The 20,647-nt window shown below is 57.1% G+C and overlaps 2 protein-coding genes across 4 annotated transcripts in view; both read left to right on the top strand.

Annotated features, from left to right (window-relative positions):
• Window positions 1–15,579, top strand: part of STRN4 (striatin 4) — a 26,921-nt gene extending 11,342 nt beyond the window's left edge. For 2 of the 3 annotated variants that reach the window (XM_025424558.3, XM_025424560.2), the window contains 14 exons: window positions 1,127–1,324; window positions 3,406–3,547; window positions 6,792–6,951; window positions 7,528–7,641; window positions 7,997–8,112; window positions 9,627–9,802; window positions 9,889–9,936; window positions 10,273–10,394; window positions 11,593–11,760; window positions 11,922–12,062; window positions 12,473–12,571; window positions 12,745–12,831; window positions 14,126–14,361; window positions 14,607–15,579. In XM_025424558.3, coding sequence (XP_025280343.1) covers window positions 1,127–1,324; window positions 3,406–3,547; window positions 6,792–6,951; window positions 7,528–7,641; window positions 7,997–8,112; window positions 9,627–9,802; window positions 9,889–9,936; window positions 10,273–10,394; window positions 11,593–11,760; window positions 11,922–12,062; window positions 12,473–12,571; window positions 12,745–12,831; window positions 14,126–14,295 — 1,741 coding nt within the window. In that variant the 3' untranslated portion in view covers window positions 14,296–14,361; window positions 14,607–15,579. The remainder of the gene's footprint in view (window positions 1–1,126; window positions 1,325–3,405; window positions 3,548–6,791; window positions 6,952–7,527; window positions 7,642–7,996; window positions 8,113–9,626; window positions 9,803–9,888; window positions 9,937–10,272; window positions 10,395–11,592; window positions 11,761–11,921; window positions 12,063–12,472; window positions 12,572–12,744; window positions 12,832–14,125; window positions 14,362–14,606) is intronic. The other variant, XM_025424559.3, reaches the window with a different exon arrangement.
• Window positions 15,580–18,112: 2,533 nt separating this feature from the next.
• Window positions 18,113–20,647, top strand: part of PRKD2 (protein kinase D2) — a 35,173-nt gene continuing 32,638 nt past the window's right edge. The window contains exon 1 of the mRNA XM_025424554.3: window positions 18,113–19,015. Coding sequence (XP_025280339.1) covers window positions 18,776–19,015 — 240 coding nt within the window. The 5' untranslated portion in view covers window positions 18,113–18,775. The remainder of the gene's footprint in view (window positions 19,016–20,647) is intronic.

Here is a 20,647-nt window from a genome sequence, read left to right on the forward strand (position 1 = left end):
CCTGCTAGCTTGCAGTGTGTGCCAGCAGCAATGACAACAGTTGTAATAGGCAGCACTTGCGAGGTGCCTGTTATGTGCCTGGCCCTGTGCTGAGTGTTTTGCATTCCCATGTGGCAAACTACTAGTATTCCCCTAACAACAGAAGTGCAGGGAGGCCATGTGTTGTCATAAGATGAGGGTAACTGTTAAATGGAGGGTCTTGTGACCTCAGGCAGTCTGTACCCAGAGCCCAGCGTCTTCACCACCATGCTTCTCTGTGTCTCCTCTGGTGAGGAGGAGGAGGCCTTGGCCAAGGGCAGGCACTTGGGACGAGACAGCAGGTGAAGGCAGGTATGCTCCAACATGTGAGGCACAGGCCCAGGGGTCCCAAAGGGACCAGGGCATGGTAAACATAAAAGGCTTCTGAAGGAGCCTCCAGAGGACCAGATACCCACAGATATGCACAATTGATTTTTTTCTCTATTTGTAACTTTCAGACCAGTGCCAGCTAGCTTCCATTATTTTAAATTGTGGAAGTAATAAACGCTCATTTGTAGAAGCGAGTGGAGTAAATTGCAAAGGTTGCTTTTAGATCTCTAATCCCTATTCCGAAGGTTGAAGGTCGAAGGTTTCTGCGAGTGCAGTGAGTATGTATCTTTCCAGGCCTCGTGGGGGCACACTTCAAATATATGTTTGCGTGTGTCCTGTACTTGTACACATGTTAGTGCTTTTTTTTTATTTTAACCAACACATGAATTGTGTGGATCACATAACTTATGATTTTTGTTAAGCCATTTATTATGGCCATCTTGGCCCTCTGTCCCTCCTTTATTTTGTGCCTCTGTGGCCCCATCAGTCATTTGCGGCTACAGTCCCCCATGGTGGGCATGTAGCATGGCCCCTGCGGTCTGGCTGTCCATACAGCATCCCCTCTAGCATCTGTGTGACTGCACTGTGCTGGTACATAAAGGCTTCCCCCAGAAATAGACTCGAAAGTGGAGCAGTAAGGTCAGGTTTATGCTTATTTAAAACACTGGCATGTAGTCTTAAGCTGCTTCTCCAAAAAGCCTGTCCCTGTTTGCATCCGCCCCCATTGAATATAAAGAAGCTGGGGAGGCCTGACCCGCACTGGTCTGTCTCCCTGTAGGTATCTGGAAGAGGTGGGCTACACGGACACCATCCTGGATATGCGGTCCAAACGCGTGCGCTCCCTGCTGGGCCGCTCATTGGAGCTCAACGGGGCTGTGGAGCCCAGTGAAGGGGGCCCCAGGGCCACACCAGGCCCCGGGGGCCTCAGTGGCGGTGAATCCCTGCTGGTGAAACAGATTGAAGAGCAGATCAAGAGGTGAGCCCTTGGTGAGCCCTGACAGGTTCGTTCCTCTGCATCCCCTCCTCCTGGTGAAGGCCAGTGTCAGAAAAGCCAGCAGTGCTGCTGGGTTGCCCTGGTGGCTACTTCCTTCCTGGAGTGTATTGTGGGCTGGTTTGCTCCAGAGCCCTCTCGGGCCCTTCATGAGATCCCTGGATCCTGTTCTGGGTCCCCCTGTGTGTACCCTCTGTGGCCTCGTGTTCTAGCCGATCTGTGCCACAGCTCATGCCCAGCCCAGATGCCTTCCAGAGGCTCAGGCCTCATGCTGCTTAGCTACTAGAGGCTGACCCTGGGTGGCAAACTGGGGCCTGGCAGGGTGTGAAATGTCCTCCACCCCCCATGGAGCTTTTCCTTTTTCCAGGTTCCTTGTCTCCTCTGTGGTTACTGGTCAACATAAATAACTTGACAGGTGCTGATGTTCAGCATGCAGAGAAAGGGGGGAAAAAAGAGATGGGGAAAATGGCACGGTTGGGGGAGGGGCACTCTTCATGGAGGTGACATCTGCAGAAACTGCAGGTGACAGAAAACTGCAGGAAATGGGACGGTGAGCTACACAAGTACCAGAAGGAGCATGTTCTAGGCAGAGGGAATGGCGATGATCAGGGTTCCGCTGGGCATGTTCAGGAACCTGTAGCAAGGCCAGTGCGGCTGTAGCAAGTGAGCACATGGGGCTTGTGGTCTGTGGTGAGGCTGAAATCTCAGGAGTCAGATCAAATGGGCCGTAGTGGCCACGATAGGGAATTCGGATTCTACTCTCTGGGTTGTGGGAAGCCCGTGGTTTCGAGCAGGGGTATGACACAATCCAGTGAGCTGGTCGGCTTCGAGGAGAAGCTGTAGGGCAGCGTTGGGAGCAGGAGAGCAGTGAGGAGCCTCCTGTGCCATCCAGGCAAGAGGTGGGGACTGTGAGCGGCAGGGGTGAGAAGTGGCCAGCCTCTCTCTCCGTGGGTTTTCTTTTTAAAGAAATGAACATAGGGGAGAGGAAGGAAATGAGGGGGTGGCTATGGGGCTTGGTCCAAGTGATGGGAGCATCATCAACTGCAGTGGGAAGGACAAGGAGTGGAAGGGACATCAGGGGGCTGCAAAGGGCAGGTGGAGTTTGTTGTGCTGGGTCGCCCCCAGGACACGTGATAGGAGCCAGCCTGGAGCGAGCTGGGTGGGGCTGGACTCCAAACTCACCTCTAGGTCACCAGCATGCAGGTGGGATTTGAAAGCTAGAAGCGACAGCAAAGGAGGCTGAGCTCGTGCAGCCAGTATTGAGGAGGAAACCTGAGTGGTGTCCAACAGCAGAGTACAGACCTGCTTCGTAGCCAGAGGCTGTGCGCATGGTGGCTGGGAAGGGAGTGCTGTATCTGGCAACCTGGAGGAGAGATGTGTCCTCCAGGCAGTAACCACATACCTGGGCAGTTGACAAGAACTCTAGGGCATCGACCTAGCAGCAAGAAAGGAGGATGTTTGCATTTATCTAAACTCTGAATTCCACCCACTTTTCTACCCTGGACTCAGGTTTGGCAGATATCTCCTTTGTTAAAACATATTATCCAGAGTCGTTAGGTAGTCGGCCAGGAGTGGAAACAGGAGGCCATCTGTCAGTCCGAGGGTACAGGCTTATTGGCGGCAAGGCTGGCCATAGGGACACAATCATTTGCACAGTGACTGGTTCCTCTTTCCTGCTGGGTATGTCTGCCACTTGCCTGACCTGTGCCTGTGGTTTGCCTGGGCTGTGGGAAAGGGGGCTGCTCAGTCAGTGGTGCATACTCCATCCAACTCTCCTGACTCCGTATGTGCAGGCAGATGTGTGGTGGGGTGGCAGCTCAGAGCTCAGTAGTTGGACCCAGTGCGTGGTCCAAGTGAGGGTGGTCAGGTCTAGGTGAATGAGGGTCAGGTGGAGGCCGGGATTGGAGCCCTGTATGTGATCAGAGTCCAGGTTCTCTGAGGTCACAGTGGGCTCAATCCCCTTGAGGGCTGGGTCCAGGCTCTGGCCATGGTGATTTGGCACCTTCCTATCCGAGCTCTGTCACCTGGCAGGACTAATGCCCCCTTTGTCCCCCTGTCATGGGCAGGAATGCGGCAGGCAAAGATGGCAAAGAACGCCTGAGTGGTTCGGTGCTGGAGCAGATCCCCTTCCTGCAGAATTGTGAGGACGAGGACAGTGACGAGGACGATGACCTGGACAGCGTACAGCACAAGAAGCAGCGTGTAAAGGTGCGCTTCCCTCCCCTCCCGCCTCCAGGGGGCCACCTGCTTTGTGGATCAGCTGCAAATAGTGGATCACCTATGGGTGCTCTTGGGGCTCCCTTTGTGGCATGGTTTGTGTGTGGCCTGACCCTGTCCTTTCCCAGGGTCCTCATCCCCACTCCAGCCAAGCCCTGCCTCAGTACTGTGTCACCTACACTCCTCCTGTCTTCTTCCATCTTCCCTTCAGCTTTCACATTCTTTCTGGAGAGACCTGAACTCCAGACTGGGCCAGCCATGCACTGCCCTCTCACAGCCCTCTCTCTTGGCCTAGCCTCATCGTGGTCGCACAGAGATATTTTTGGCATGGTTGTGGCTCTCTGTCTTCTCCTTCAGTAGATTGTGAGCTCTGTCAGGCAGGGACTGCAGGGGTTTCCTTGATCTTCTCTCCCCAGCACCTAGAGTGGATGTGGCAGGGCCCTGGCCCCAGCCTGGGGCCAGGTTGGGGTCCCATGGGAGACTTTGTAGGTGCAAGTTTCCAGTCTGCTCTTGTGTCAGGGCCTAAGCCCAGGGCACTGCCTGCAGGGTAGAGTCCAGGTCTCAACTTGGCTTCATGGTAATGGCTCCCACCCCATTTAATTAACCCTTGCTCCTCAATTTTCCGAGCCACTGTGCTCCTGCCATTTTAGCAGCCCTAACCTCAGGCAGGGCCTGGACTCCCCTATCTGATAAACGCCAGTTTGGGCATTTGTGGGTGTTGCTCTGTGCCAACAGCAACGATGCGGAGACAGAGGTCCGGTCCCTGGTGTGGGTGAATGTGTGGCCAGCGGCGTGCCCATGCAGGGGGGCCTCTGTGTGGGCTTCCCATCAGAACCCCTCCCTGCCTCCTACAGGTAGCACCCCTCCTCCAGGCAGCCCTTTCTGACCTCTTGCCCACCCTTCCTCCCCTTCCCCTGGCAGAGTTGGAGCCATCTGGACCCTGACCGCCCCAGGCCCTCCCTGCCTGCTGTCCCCATGGCTGTACAGGACTAGCTCTGTCTTGGCTGCCGCTCTGTCTCCAGTGTTCCCGTTTGGCTCAGCCCAGGGTCCCGCCTGGCGTGGGCTCTCAGGGAGTGCATAGAGCCAGCACACTAGAGCTGTGTTACAGGAAATAGGGATGGCCCTGAGACCCTATTGGGATTTTCACTCCCCTCTCAGCTCTTACCGCATCTTCCTCTGGGAAGCCTGCCCACCCCTCTCTGCTCCTCTTAGCAGAGATCATTGCTGACTGTACTCCCTTAGGACTTCGTGCCTGTCACCACGCTTGTCCCACAGACCCTCTGGGGTGGCTTATTATGCAGGGGTCTCATGCATCCACAGCCTGCACTCTCCCCCCACGCACCTGCGGTGACCAGACTGACTCCAAAGACCTCCGAGACTCCAGGAGTGGCCGCTGGCCTGGCTCTGTGCCTTTGGGCATGTGATTCTGTCTTAGCCATGATGCCAGAGTCCCTGGCTCTGGGTTGTTGAGGATTTAATTAACATGAACTCACGAACACAAAGCCCTTGACTCCCCCATGGCTGGCTGTCGTACCAAGTGATCAGTGGTGGCAGTATGAGCACTGCTGTGCCCAGAGGGCAGAACAGAAATAGACAGGCACCCTCTCTTTCGAGACCCTGAGAATGCCTGTTAATGTGGCCATGCTCCTGTGGAGCCCCAGTGCACCCCCCCCTTGCCTCTCCTGGTGTGCTGCCTAAACCTGGACCCCAGGTCTTCCATAGAGAAGGAAGAGGAGGTCACCCTGACCTGTCCCTATGGCCCTCCCATACAGGCCAGAGGCTGGCCCCTCCCAGATGCCTGAGCAGTTTTGACTCCAGTCCCAGCTTGGAGTGCTGAGCCTGTGGGCAGATCGACCACACCTTCGGGGGGCTTGCAGTCTGACTGAGACAGGCCCTTGGGGGTGCCCAGAACTTGATCTAGTCAGGGAACACTTTAGAGGGAGAAGCTTCCCTGGAAGAGGCAGTATTTGAGGCTAGTGGTGGTCAGACCCCAATGCTAGAGTAGGGTGCGTTCTTAAGCCAGCACTTAAAGCAAAAGTCAGCGATCAGAACTGTTTGTGAAAATTCTGGGGCTCCCTAAAGCCATTTTCTATGGTCTTTGAGGTTCTGAGCATACAGGCCCTGGATGGCACTTTGTGCACAATATAGTGATAATTGCATCATGAGAGGGTAAAGGGTCATATACAAGATATCATTGTAGAAGGCTGTGTGTGAAAGGCATCCATGTGGGGAAATGCAGATGCCATGCTGCCCTGAAGTCCCAAGTCTGGGCTAGGTTGAGGTGCACGAATCAAGGAACACAAGAGGATTGGTTCCTAGCATTGCTTTAAGACTGACGGGGTGGAACGCTGGCACTCACCTGCCCTGGAGTCCTACATCTCAGGATGGAAGAGCAGTGCTGTCTTCTCTAGTCCCAAAAGTAGCATGCAGTAAAAAAAAAAAAAGTAGCATGCGCTTGTCATGTGAGAAAACAAAGCTTGAGGCACCCAAGAAAGTTTTAAGGAAGACTCAGAACTCTTGGGAGGCTCACGGTCTGGAGCTGTGTTAGTGTATCTTGGACCGGGGGGACCTGAGGTGCAGGGTTTCCCTGCTCAGCCTGTTTGCTCACGTTAAGTGCAGCAATGGTAACTGTTCACAAGCTGGTGAAGTCACGTGGGATGCTTGCCTAGTGCGCTGAATAAGGCACAGAAGCTGGCGCGACTGCTCTACCCAGGCATCTGTTCCCACTTGAATTGTGCACCTCCATACACACACTTGTGCATGTAGGCACACGTATCTTTCTCTGCTGTCCTAAAACAGACTATCTCACTTGACTTTTTTTTCCTGAGAAGTACTGTGCTGAGGGGGTGGGGGTTGTAGCAGGGGAAGGAGTGGGGAGAGGGCAGGAGTCAGGAGGAGAGTCCTGGGAGGAATCTGGAGAGGAGGTAGTAGTGATGGGGAAGAGGTGGGCAAAGCCCTGGTAGGGGACTGCCAGTTCCCTGGCCCTAGTAAGGAGCAGCCTTTGAAGGCTTCCAGCAGGGGGAGCACAGCTGCCAAAGTGTGTGTGTGGGAGTCCTGCAGGGGGAAGGACACTGAAGGAAGGGAAGGGGAGCTGGTGGCTGGCACGCAGGACGCTTCTAAGCAGGGCGCAGGGTGAGGTGGAGGCCAGGAACCCTGGCTTCTCTGCCCTGGAGACTGGGTGGGCTTGGGCTCTGGGCCAGAGCCTTCTGACCTGTCTGGCTTTCTCCATGCCCAGCTTCCCTCCAAAGCCCTAGTGCCTGAGATGGAGGACGAGGACGAGGAGGATGACTCTGAGGATGCCATCAATGAGTTCGATTTCTTGGGCTCAGGAGAGGAGGGGGAGGGCTCCCCAGACCCTCGACGATGCACGGGAGAGGGGACCCACCATGAGCTGGGTAAGTGGAATTTCCTGGCCAGCTTTCCTTACCAGGCGAGGTAGAGGCACACACAGCCGCCTGCAGCTGCTTCCTGCCCCAGGGTCTCCACCGGACGGATACGCTTCCTGAAAGGAGGGTGGCCAAGGAGAGCAGGAGGCCGACACTGTGGTGGCCAGGCCCTCACCCCTTCCCTGGAAAATCCCTGCGGGGTTGCAGAAAGCCCAGTGCTTCCCGGAGTGGGGTCTCCAGCCCTCCCTGAGGGGGGTCTCCAGCCCTCCCTGAGAGTCTAGGTCTCAGTGGCCCTCAGGGAGGAACCGGATGAGGACCTGGTGGGGAGAGGCTGAGAGGGCAGTGCTGCATCTTCCTCCCGTTCCGTGACTCTGAGCCACAAGGCCCTTAGCGGTTACGTAGGATGGCTGGGACCACAGAGGGTCTCAGCTCACTGTGTCCCCTCTGCCTGTCCCCCACTCCCACCTGGAGCCCCAGTACTCTCTGGGACCGGGGCTTCCTGACTGCCTCACATTTACAGGAGGGGCTTCTAGCAGCTGGGTGGAACTGGTGGGCAACTCCAGCCCCGGGCTTTTGTCCCTGCAGAAAGCCGGCGGGTCAAACTCCAAGGCATTTTGGCCGACCTTCGGGATGTAGATGGGCTGCCCCCTAAAGTGACTGGTCCCCCTCCTGGCACACCCCAGCCCCGGCCACACGAAGGTAAGAGGCCCCTGCACCCTGGCCCGGTCCCCTGGGGCACCATGGCATAGGGGGGCTGCAGAGCTAAGCCCGGGGCTTCTGTGTCCTCAGGGTCAAAGCCTGGCCTCTAGTCTGCAGCCTCCCTGTCGCAAAAGTTCGTCTGTCTGTCTGTCTCCCTCTCTTTTTGTCTGTCCTGCCCTGTCTGTCTGTCTGTCTCTCCCTGTCTCTCTCTTTCCAGCTGTGATTCTTGATCTTGTCCTCTCCCTGGCTCTCTGACTCCTTACCTCCTTCTCTGCTTCTCTCTCTCTCTCTCTTTCTCTCTCTCTCTCTCTCTCCCCCCACCCCTCTCTGCCCCCCCCTCCCCTCCCCCTACCAGGTTCCTTTGGCTTCTCCTCAGACGTTTTCATCATGGACACTATCGGGGGCGGGGAGGTGAGCCTGGGGGACTTGGCAGATCTCACCGTCACCAACGACAACGACCTCAGCTGTGATGTAAGTTCTTGGGCTGCCTGTTCCCCCGAAGGGCCTCCTTGGGCATCCTACGCTGTGCCTGCTCTTGCTGAGCTGTGACTGGGTGCCTTGCCTGCTGCGCTCAGTCCACTAGTGAGAGGATGCTGTGAGGTCATTCAACAGTTCACCCTGGTTTACGGAGGGGTGCAGACAGGGCTGAGGGGGCTTGGGGAGGTTACTGAGGTGCAGGGCCTGGAAGACACTGGGGTGTAGCTGGCACTCATCCTTCAGGCCACACTCCCTTCCACCTGTGGCTTACGTGCATCTCAAGTCCTGGCCTCCCGCAGGCTGGCAGCAAGGAAGGGGGCCCAAGGTCAGCACAGTGCAGGGAAGATGGTCTGGACAGGAGATGGGCATTGAACTGACCTTTGTGGCCAGAAACCCCAAAACGAAGTACAAGTGGGGCTGGTGGCCAATGGGCCAGAGGAAAGGAGACATCAGGGCCAGTGTTCTGAGCCCAGTACCCACAGAGGGGCCTCTGGCTCGCTGATAGTTTCTGAATCGGGGGTGTGTGTGCATTTCCCTGAAGCAGAACACCACCATGGCTTGTAGCAGAATTTCAAGTGGTTGGTGACGCCAGCAGGGTTGGAGGCACTGCTGTAGGATGCCAGGAAGTGGGGCCAAGATGGAGGCTTTGAGCAGAGGATGTGCCCGTGAGGGGGTAACCGTGTAGCGGCAGAGCCTTTGGCCCTAAAGAGCTAGGGCAGTGGTGATGGTGCAGGTGGGGACCATGGGGGAGAGAGCCCACGTGAAAGGGGGTTGGTTAGGTGGTGTGAACCTTATGTTGGGACAGGGCACTGAGTCTTGCCTGACAGTCTGCTCATCATCTTTCCCAGTTGGCTGCCCCTGAATCCCCCATGCACAGAGCAACACCACCACCTCCCAGGGCATGTATAGTGACTCTAGAATACCCCTAACGTGTGGTCTCTGTGGCCTCCTGTTGCCCTGAGAGGCTTCTCTTGCGACCCCTTAGCTTCTCTGCAGCCATTCACATCTTTCCAGTCCATGTCAGTTCCCAAACGTGGCTCTGGTCTCAGCTTCTGTCACTTTGTCCCTTGCTTTGTAACCAGGGCCTCCTCTCAGGCTCTAGATCTACTCCGGCAGCCACAGGGACTTTTGCACATGCAGTGTCCTCCTTCATTCCCCTCCCTGGATCTGGTTAAGTCCTGTTCCTTTGGTGTCCCCTCAGGAATGCCTTACTGACTGCCACAGAGGCAGTCAGGCTGCTTGGGTGTCTCTTCCCAGTTCATTTTTAATTCTTAGCACTGCTTGGAGTTCACAGTTCCTGTGCACTGTGGGGTGATCTGTCTGTCTTCCCCAGGCCCCCTCTGAACTGAGTGTTCAGAGGGGTGCTGCACACAGGGTGCTTGGGGCTGGAGCCCAGTGTGTGAGGATGCTCCACGTGGGTCTGGGTAGGGAAGGGGCAGACCCTTGATATCCTGGATGCCAATCGGCATCCACAGGACTGCTGGGACACTGAGCTCCCCCCACTCTAGCTCTCTGACAGCAAAGATGCCTTTAAGAAGACATGGAACCCCAAGTTCACTCTCCGATCACACTACGACGGCGTGCGCTCCCTGGCTTTCCACCACAGCCAGTCTGCCTTGCTCACCGCCTCTGAAGATGGCACACTGAAGCTCTGGAACCTACAGAAGGCTGTCACAGCCAAGAAGTAAGGGAGACAACCCCAGAGGGGGAGGTAGAGTTCTGAGTGATGAGGGGCTCTCAGTGACATCTGGTTCCTCTGCCTCCCCACAGGAATGCTGCACTAGATGTGGAACCTATCCATGCCTTCCGGGCTCACAGGTAGGGAAGTGCCCCCCAAAGGCAGTCTAGCTCCTGGCCCACTCACTGCTACCCCAGGGGGCCAAATGCCCTCTGCACACGCACCCCCTTGATCCTTGTGCTCTGCAGACCAAGTGTCCCAGAGCTGGTTCTCAGCTCACCCTTCAAGAGAAGGAAATAGGCATGGGGAGTTGGGGGAAGGCGGGCCTGGGTGGCACAACCAGAGCCCCAGATGCTGAATTCTTTTGACCATCCTTGAAAAATCTAGCATTGGACTTTAAGGTCCCATCGTGGGGAGCCTGGAAAGGAGTGAGATGGAGTTTTTCATCTCCCCTTCACCACCTCTGCATCCTGCAGGGGTCCTGTATTGGCAGTAGCCATGGGCAGCAATAGCGAATGCTGTTACAGTGGTGGGGCAGATGCCCGCATCCACAGCTGGAAGATTCCGGACCTCAACATGGACCCCTATGACGGTTATGGTGAGGACAGCTCCCTCCTCCTGTCTGCACCTCCCCTCCTGCCCCCATGTCCACAGGAGCTTCTGCATTCCCTCAGCATCCACCTGTGCCTAACTGTACACCCCTAGCCCAGGGGAGGGAGCATAGAGCAGTGTGTTCAGCATGTGACGGGTCAGACAGGCTGAGGCAAGAAAGAGATGGCTTTGGGGAACGGTTTCCCAGAGGGGCTGGTGGGTGAGCTGACTCTGAGTCAGCACTGGGCCCGGGCCCCAACATGTGCAAAGCCTTCTGGTGGCTGAGTGCAGGAGTGAGGAACAGTAGAGCAGGGGAGGGGGAGAGGTTAGTTGGGCCAGGTTGTAGGGAGTCCGCCCTTGATCCTTGGTGCACCTTTAAAAGTTAAGTGGAGAAGTGATTACACTGTCACTTCTGTTAAGTGTGTCGCCTATCCTCTGACATCTCTTTTTTTTTTTTTTTTTGACATCTCTTTTGATAACTCTGATGACATGCATGGCTCTGTGTAGCAGTTGTTATGGCAGACAGAATTCAGAGCTATGTGTCTTCCCTTGAAGAAAACACAGTTTTCCTAAGAATAGTCCCACCCTGTGAAAGGTCAAGGGTCAGTCCCAGGTAGTATATGCTCAGGGCCATGCAAGCAGCCACACACGGGGGTGACGTCAGCAGGGCCTGACTGAGCACCCCGTGTGGACTTCAGTGACCAGGGAGGCAGGGGTGAGAAGGGCTAGGGAGCTTTGGAGAGAGTGGGCAGGGCTTGTGTTCTGGTCAGAAAAGACTACAGGGAGCATGGGTGGGGCCAACCAATAGGGCCCAGGCTGCAAAGGTTCTTCGGGCCTCAAAGCCACCATTGTTCTTTCTCCCCTTCACTAAGTCCTAAAAATCGTGTCCCAAGCACCTACTTTGTGCCAGGCACTATCCATGGGTCCTGTGGGGATGGCAGTGAACAGGGGGGAATAATCCCTGCCCTCTGGAGCTTCCATTCTGGATTGCCTTCAGAGTCCTAAAATCTTCCCAGAAGTGTTAGTGGGCAGAGTGTGAGTGGCTAGCAGGGGCAGGTTCCAGGGGTAACAGCTCTGAGCCCATGAGGACTCTAGGTATGTAGCTGGGTGAATGGGTGGACCCAGCCCAGCTGCCTGGCTCTCAGCTGTCTAGGTTGGAGCTGGCAGCCCTGACGTAGCCTGTTGTCTCCCTTTGGTACGTCCAGACCCGAGCGTGCTGAGCCATGTCCTGGAGGGCCACGGGGATGCTGTATGGGGCCTAGCCTTCAGTTCTGCCTCCCAGCGCCTGGCCTCCTGCTCTGCCGATGGCACCATCCGTATCTGGGATCCCAGCAGCAGCCCAGCCTGCCTCTGTACCTTCCTCACAGCCAGCGGTGAGTGAGGGCTGCCGACACCTCATAGAGGAGCTGTATAGAGTTGGAGGCCCCTGCAGGAGTGTTACTCCTGACAAGGGCCCAGCTTTCCCAAGTCCTGTCCCACAGCCCTGGGGCAGGACCAGGTTTGTGAGGCAGCCTTTCTTCTCCTCTACCCTCAGATCATGGGATCCCCACCTCAGTGGCCTTCACCAGCACCGAGCCTGCCCACATTGTGGCCTCCTTCCGCTCTGGCGACACTGTCTTATATGACCTGGAGGCTGGCAGTGCCCTCCTCTCGCTGGAATCCCGGGGGAGCAGCGGTAAGAGGGGGCCCCAGGGCCGGGGGCTGGTATCTGAGTGCTTCCCAGGCCCCAGTCCCTCCTATGGCTTTGGTGACCCGATGTCCAGTGAACAGAAGACATTTTCCCTACCCCCTTGTGGGGGGCTCTGTGTCAGATGGAGGTAAAGTCCCAGCTGCCACTGTTGTGGCCAGCGAGGGGCTCTTGGGAAGGCTGAGGGAACAGAGATCATCAGGCCTCTTGGCAGAGCAGATGCTCCATGTGGGTGGCTGTGCCACCCCAGGTGGGGCACGGTGCCCAGGTTACAGAGGAAGTACTATGACCCTGAGCAGGAGAGCCCTGGGGGCCCAGTCCTCCTGGACAGCTAGGCATAGGGCAGGGCTGTAGGGCCGTGGTTCTCCTCTCGTCCTTCCCTCCTCCTTGCCTTCCAGGCCCAACCCAGATCAACCAGGTGGTGAGTCACCCAAACCAGCCCCTCACCATCACTGCCCACGACGACAGAGGCATCCGCTTCCTGGACAGCCGGACAGGTGAGGCCCCACCTTCTCCCTCCACCATTCACTCATGCTCATGGCAGGGCCTGCCCAGATAGCAGAGCTCCTGGTGCCCACGCTGTAGGCTCTCAGCATCTTGTCTGGGCCATCACCTTCCCAGGCAAGGCGCTGAGAGGAAGTAACCTGCCACCTACCCTTTCTCCTCTCAGGGAAATCTGTGCACTCCATGGTTGCCCACCTGGACGCGGTCACCTGCCTTGCCGTGGACCCCAACGGCGTGTTCCTGATGTCGGGAAGTAAGTCCGGACCCTCCTGACTCCCTAAAGAGCAAGGGTATGTGGGAGCAGAAGAGGAAGAGATGTGGGCACTGGTCACAAGGGAGTGCTCTGGGGCTCCCTGAGGCAGGGGAACCGGCAGGGAGCCTCTGGATAGAGCCCCCTGGAGGCATTTGCCTCCATCTCCTTTCATCCAGATAAATCCTCTTGGGTGGGTGTGTTGTACCCGCCGTGCAGATGTGGACAGGCTCAGAGAAGTTACATGCTTTGGTCTCAGCCCAGTGGGTTGGTTGCAGGAATGAAGTTGGGGTCTCTCAGTCCCCATGGGATCTTTAGCATTTTCCACCACGTGCTTTCTGTGGATAAGAGCACTGAAGCCCAGCTCCTGTGGAGCTGTGCCTCAGGACGGGGTGGGACGTGGGCAGGTGGAAAAGGGTCCGTTGCTCCCCAGGGAGGTGGAGGGTATGCATGGGCCATCAGAGAGGCCATGGGCAAGGGGCCTCCTTCCACTCACTTCTGCTCCCTACCGACCGAGCTTGTGGAAGCTCATGAGCCAGCAAGTGCATGGGATGATAGAGCAGGTGGACGGGCTCGGGCACCCACAAGCCTGTTCTCCATCTGCCGTGTGACGGCAGCAGCTGTCTCTAAGGATGATGGTAGAGGGAGTGGTCAGTAGCATCAAGTCCAGGGGAGAGAGGGTTTGGGACAGGGCCTGGGGCCCCCCACTGTAAAGGACAAATAGAGCCAGCCTCTGCCACAGCCAGCCTGTTCCTTCTAACATGTAAATCAGGTCATCTCCAGAGGTGGCTCATGCCCCAAGACCCAGTCCTGTCTGCTCCTCGCTCTCTGACCACCTCTTCCTCCTCCCCACACCCCTGCTCAGGCTGCTACTGCCATATCCACCTCCTGCCAGGATCTCCAAACCTTCCCTTGGCCTTGCTGCCTGCAAGACTCTTCCTCCTGGTTCCCCCTTAGCCCTTCTGTCCTCACCCTGACCAGCCTGTATCCACAGTGCTGCTGACCATCTGGCATCATTCATTCTGTTTTATTTACCGTCTGCCACATCAGAACGTCAACAGCCCTGGGCTGGAGGAGGTTAGCCTAGTACACAGGTCCCCAGTGAATACTTGGTAACTAGATGATGGATAGCAGGCTAGGCCAAAAGGATTCTCCCTCAGCCTGGGTGTTGAGAGGTGCATGGAGAAGAAGATGGGCCCTTTATCCAGTGCCAAGGCCAGCTCATCCAGAGGGTGAGGTTTGGAGGAGCTGGGGTTTGTCCTGGGGGACAGCCCTTTCAGCTCCCACACCTGCGTAGGTCACGACTGTTCCCTGCGTCTGTGGAGCCTGGACAATAAAACATGCGTGCAGGAGATCACGGCCCACCGCAAGAAGCATGAAGAGGCTATTCACGCTGTCGCGTGCCACCCCAGCAAGGCCCTCATCGCCAGTGCGGGCGCCGATGCCCTGGCCAAGGTCTTCGTATGATGCCCACCTGGCCCCACCCTGGCCGCCACACCGGCTGGGGAGTGGGGCCGGGCAGGTGGGACTGAGGTGAGAGGCTGGGCAGGAGGCTTGGTCTGGGAGGGCAGAAACTCCTTGCATCCTCACCCCTAGTGAGACCTCAGACACATCTCTTCACCTGGCACTCCTAGAGGGTGCCACATCCTGGTAGCCGGGGTTACCTTGTGAGAATCATCAAGGTAGCTCCTGGGCATCAAGAGAGGGGGCCGAGGTAGCCTTCCCTCTTGTACCTGGGGTGTCCTGCTCCAGTCTTCCTTCCCTTCTGTCTACCTCAGGTGACTCCCAGCCTCAGTCTGGAGGCCCGGAGGCCTGGCTCTTCCCGCCTGCCTGGGAACCTGGTGGTGCTAACGGCCCTTTCCCCAGGAGGCCATCCCCCATGGCCGTCCCTTCCCCAAGCATCCGCCTGGGGAGCAGCCTCCTTCAGGAATCACCCTCCGGGATGGCCTCGGGGAGCTTCCTCTCTGTGCCCTGACGCCCAGTCCTGCTTTCTGAGCTGCCTTCTTGGGTGCAGCACAGCCAGGGCTGGATGTCCTTGGGGATCAGCTTTTCCAAGACGCCAGAAGGTGCCAGGTTCTCTCTTTGAACCCCCAACCCCCCTTCTCCCATCTTCCCAAACCTGAGTGGCAGCTGTGCTGGGAGGAGCTCCAGGCGCCCCTGCTCTGTGGTTGACCCCCTGGGAAGCTGTGGAGCCAGCTGGACCCCGGGCTGTCCTCAGGCAGAGTGCCCGGCCTGGCCCACCCCAGAAGCACTCCCACCACCCTCCCCTCCAGTTCCCTCAACACAGCTTTCCAGACACTACCCAGCACCTCCAGGGCCAGTAACCCCCCGGGGAGCAGGTGATGCCCTCAGGGGAGGTGCCCACCCCTACCTCCCCCACCGCTCCCAGCACTCCTTCCAGGGGCAGCCCCCCAGCCCCCACGGGGTCACCCATGGGGAGAGATGCCCCTCGTTTGCCTCTCTCTGGGGCATGGAGGCTGGAGGGGGTCCCCCACAACTCCCTGTATATCTGTATAAATAAATGGGATGTTAATGGAGCCCTGCCCCCCCACCCCCATGTCGTTATCACTGTGTGATAGTCTGTGTCTCCTTTCCTGGTCCTCCACTCTCTTCCTCTATTTATTTCACTCTCTTTTTTTGGGTCCCGCCCTGAGTCCTCAGGCCCCCTTCCAGGTTCCTGTTTATAAGCCCCCTCCCCTTTGCCCTGGACTTGGATGTGAAACTTGTCTCAATAAACCCTTTGGAGTAAGATGGGTGGCGGTGCTGACTGTCGAGGGGACCTGGGGAGCCAAATAATGGGCTCTGCCTGGGCTGGGTGGAGCTCAGAGAGGGGATATGATGGGTTGGGGTTTTGTGGTAGGGTGGGGGGCGGGAAGAGAGGGCCCAGAGTTTGGGCGGAGTGTGGGTGGAGGCCCGGAAATGGGGGCACAGGACCGAATCTCCCCGTGCCTCCTAAGTACTCCCTCCCCAGGGGCCTCAGCAGTGGCCTGGGGGCAGAGTCCTGACAAGCAGATGATGTGATGTGACAGATTAAGACCTTCCCCCTCCACTCCCAGCGCCCCCCACATGATGGCTGATTAAAGGGCTTGCCCTGAGTACTTAACCCCCCCACTTTCCCTTCCCTCCCCACGTGAGCCTGGGCTTACAAGGAGCCTCAGCCAACATGGAGTGGGGAAGGGAGAGCCTGGGACCTGCCCTGTAGAATGCCTCCGCCATGCTGGGAGGTTGCAGGTGGTGGAGGCACCTGGTCCCTCACTGCTGGCGCCCCATGAGTCCCTTCCCTTCCCCAGGACAGTTGAATTGCAGTGGTCAGTCACACACTTAGCAGGAGCCAGAACCCACACTAAATTCCTCACATACTAGTTCACTGGGTCCTCACAACAAGCTTAGGAAGCGGGAATCATCAGTGTTAAGTTACAGAAAGTGAAATGGGGGGGCTGCTTAGGGCCTCCAGCGGGCCATCAGCATTTGTATCCAGTCCTGTGGGCTCCCTCTGCATGTGTCTGGGCCTCAGCATCTTCTGTACAACAGGCCTGATGCTAATGACCACCCTCTGGATTAACAAAGGCTGTGCCCCAGTACCCAGAATAGGACCCAGCCCTTGTCAGGACCCCAGGAACAGTTGAAGAAGGATGCAGGTGGCCAGATGGCCATCAGGTGACACTGTCCAAAACCTAGCTACGAGCTCCACGTGGCCTTGCTCCCCCCTCATCCCTCTGGGCTCTGAGCAACTTCCCCAGGTGGTGGTTTGGGTTTTCACTCCAGCCTCAGACTTCCTTCCCCAGCCCCAGCCAGCCCCCGGATGTGGTGGCAGAGTCACTACTGTACCGACCTCAGCTGCCCCCAGCAGCCCTTTATGGGGAAGGGGGGCTTGTCTTGAGGCCCTCATCCCGCCCTCCTGGTCTGGACCATCTCCCCTGGGATGCCTTTGGAACTCAAAGCCAGGCTTTGAACCCTCAGTGACTGGGGTGGGGTGGTAGCAGCAACTTGAGTGGTGATCTTTGATGATTTGGAGGAGTCACTTTGCCCCTCGGGGTTCAGTTTCCTGAGTGTAAACTAAATGGCAACCACTCTTATTATTAGTTGGGGAGGAGAAATCAAGTCTGAATTGTTCCTAACCAGGCTGGAAGAGCTGTTTTAGGACAAGCCTGGCGCGTAGTAGGCCAGCATTCAATGCTTGCTGGATGACTGATTAATGAACATACTCCTACTAAACATCTGAGGGCTTGAGGAGCCCACCCCTTTATCTCTGCCAAGTACAGCAATAGCCACCACCTACTGAATCTCAGCTGTGTGCCAGGCACTATTCTGCAATCTCCCCACAAAGACCTTCTGGGGTCAGGAGCTGATGGAGAAACAGGCTCAGAGAGGGGAAGCCACCTACCTAAAGCCACACAGACACATGCACGCTGTCCCAGAACAACCAGTTCATCTAGGGGGTGGGGAGGGTGTCTTCCCTGGTTGCTATGGCCCTTTGAGGCACCCCCGGGTCTGAGGCTCTTGGCTCTCCTGAGGGCTGGGGCAGAGTGGGGCGCCAATTGAAGGAAACTACACCCCTTCTCCACCCGTGTCTGACTGTCCCGGCTCAGACAACCCAGCCCCGGTCCCTCCAGTCCATGCACTTCATCGAGGTTGGGGTTGCCAGAGACAGACATGAGGCAAGGAGGTCCTTCCGCCCATCTGGAAGCCGCTGTCTTCCTAACCGTGTGATGGGCTGCGGGATCTCTACTGCACCCCCTCCACCGAGCGGGCATGGGGGTGGGGTGGACGACGCTCAGAGAAGAGGTAGGCCGAGCCCAGAGAACCCTGAGCGGGCTGGACCCGACACCAGTTTCCCACCCTTTCCCCTGCGGTGGGCGCCGGATGCAAGCCCGGCTAGACGGCCCCCTTCCTTAAAGGGCCAGACGCCTCCGCAGCCCCGGCCTCCCCGACCGCTGATGGGGGTGAGTGGCTCGCCCCTCCTCTCTAGCTCAGGGAAGAGTTAACTTTCCAGACTCGGGTGTGTTGGGGGTCGGCATCAGTCCGGGATCCCTGCCCGCGTCTCGCACCCGAGACGCCTGGGCCCGGGGCGGGGCAGGTGACGCCCCCACTTCGGAGGTGCCGGACCTGCCCTCCTCTTCCGCCCCCGGCCCCCCCCCCGACAGGCTCCGCCCCTCTCTGACGTCACCGAGGCCCGCGTGGATTGGCCGACTGCGCCATCGCTCCCGACACTTCCTCCTGGGCCGCAGCCGCAGAGTTAAACTTTGGAGGGGGAAAAAGAGCCACCGGCTCCCGGCGCCGGGCGACCCTCCCTCCCCACCCCCAACCGCCGCCGGTAACGCCCCCTTCTCCGCGGCCCACGACCGAACTTTTCTCCAACTTCTGAGACCCGTGAGATTCCCTCCTTAGCACCCCGGCCCTCGGGATCCCTTTGCCCATCCCCGGGCCCGTCGGATCCTTGGGATCTACTCGATCCCCGACTTCCTATCCTCACCCCCGAGGCCTGGTGAATCCCTCGAGCTCCCTTCTTCATTGGATCCTCGTCTTAGAGCCAGTGGATTCTGGGATCCCCCCTGCTCCCTTTTCAAGCCTTTCTCTCTCCAAGGGGCTTTTTGATCCTGAGCTCTCCTGATCCCTGAGATCCCGACCTACTAGATTTTCTTGATTTCTTGGACTTTTTCAATAACTGGATCCCCTCAAGCCATTAGATCTCTCCTTCATGACTCCCGGGTGTCTGATCACTAGATTACATTTCTTTAACTTCCCAGGGTCCCGCCATCCGCAAGTGCCCTCAACCTGCTAGATTTCTTTTCTCGTATCCCCGGGATTACCGCGCTCCCACCACCAGCTTCCAAGCGCTCTCGAATCCAGTGGCCCGGGGCTCCCGGGCTCGGGCTCCCTCAGCCGGATCCCGGGTGGGCGCCGGGCGGCCGGCGCCGGGCGGCCGGTCCCGGGACTCCCCCCACCTATGGCCGCCTCCCCCTCCCATCTCGCCGGGCTCCCAGGCTCTCCCGGGCCGGGGTCCCCTCCGCCCCCCTGCGGCTTGGAGTTGCAGTCGCCGCCACCGCTACTGGCCCAGGTACCAGCTCCGAGCTCCGGGGTCTCCTTCCACATCCAGATCGGGCTGACCCGCGAGTTTGTGCTGCTGCCCACCGCCTCTGAGCTGGCCCATGTGAAGCAGCTGGCTTGCTCCATCGTGGACCAGAAGGTGAGGGGAAGGGTTCTTCCCATCCAGCTTGGGGAGAGGTCTGGGGTGGGGGGCGATGGCAGGGGTGGCCTGGAGCCTGGCACAGGGGAAGGGGAAGAAGGAACATTAAGCCTTGGGTGACTGGGGGTGTGTGGATGGGGCATTTAGTCCCCCGTTGCCTCTTCACCCCACTAAGCCTTTGAGGGAGGCCTGAGCAGGGGTGGGGTGCTCCAAAGGCCTCCCCAAATTGCATGTCCCTGCATGTAGTTGTTTTCTGCAGCTAGCAGGGAGTAAAGGAGGGGCCAGATAGATGTAGAAGTGGGGAGGAAGGGGCAGGTGGGGCAGCAGATGGGGAACCTCCCCAATCAAGCCCATCCCCTACCTCCCATTTTGTGGAAACAGTAGAAATTGAAGCTGAGCTGGCCATGGCTATCGGGTGACATGTGTGGGTGTGGGTGCCTGCGCTAGCTGCCAAGGGCAAGTGAGGTCTCAGAGCCCAATCTCTGCCCCCGCCCCAGGCCTGAGCTGTATGTAGAGGGGCTGGCACCTCTTTGGATCCCCTAGAGGCTCTGGGGACTCTGTCCCCTCTCCTAATCACAGTGTCCCCACCCCCTGAGGTCTGATTCCAGCCTATTAAAACGGGCCTTCACAACCCCACCCTATTCTTAGTTTTGGATACCAGGGTCATCATGGCGGGAAGCTGGGAATCCTGGCAAGAGGGATTCAGGTAGAACTCAATGTGTGAATTCTAGAATGTTAAAAGTTAGGTTAGTGGGCTTCTCAGTTGTTGGAATTCTAGATTGTAAAAATGTTAGAATATTAGAATTCTAGATTGTCCAAATACACAACTGCTAGGTAATTGAACACGTCTGACATTAAAGTGTTCAGGGGCACCAGGCTGGCTGTCAGTAGAACATGCAACTCCTGATCTCAGGGCCATGAGTCCCACATTGGGCATAAAGCTTACTTAAAAAAAAAAAAAAAAAAAAAAAAAAGTTTAAGTGTTTAAACATTAGAATCTTAGCTTGTTGGGATACTAAAACATTAAAATGGTAGAATATCAGATTCCTGGGTTGTTGGAATCCTAGATGTTAAAATGTTAGAATTTTGGAATGCTGGGTTGTTGAAATCCTTTAATGGTAAGATACTCAAATGCCCAGAACATTAAAATATCAAACTGCTGCTGATCCAGATTATTGAAATCCTAAAATATATCATGATAATACATTGGAACCTAAGATTTTATATATGTATAATCATATCATGTGAGCATGTTGGAATCCCCAAATGTCCAAATTCCAGAATCTTCTCAGACCCCCAGAAATGAATTGGGGGTCTTCAGAGGAACATTGGGAGCTAGGCGTACTCCCCCATTTTACAGCCTAGAGACAGACACCCCCCCCCCGACACACACATACACAAGCAGTCAAGGCCCAGGGAGTCCCTGTCACCTGTGGACCCTCTCCCAGCAGACAGGAATATGGGGCTTCCTTGGCCCTTCCACCAAAACCCCCAAACCCACAGGTCCAGTTTTCACACCCAACTCAGCCTGCTCTTGGGGCAAACATATGGGGTGGGGGTGGGGTAGAGGGCAGATTGTCCCCTGGGTGTAATTTGTCTACTGCCCAAATCTTCAGCCTCCTCCCTCAGGCC

Source organism: Canis lupus, chromosome 1 (assembly GCF_003254725.2).
Source record: "Canis lupus dingo isolate Sandy chromosome 1, ASM325472v2, whole genome shotgun sequence".
NCBI classification, from domain to species: Eukaryota; Metazoa; Chordata; class Mammalia; order Carnivora; family Canidae; genus Canis; species Canis lupus.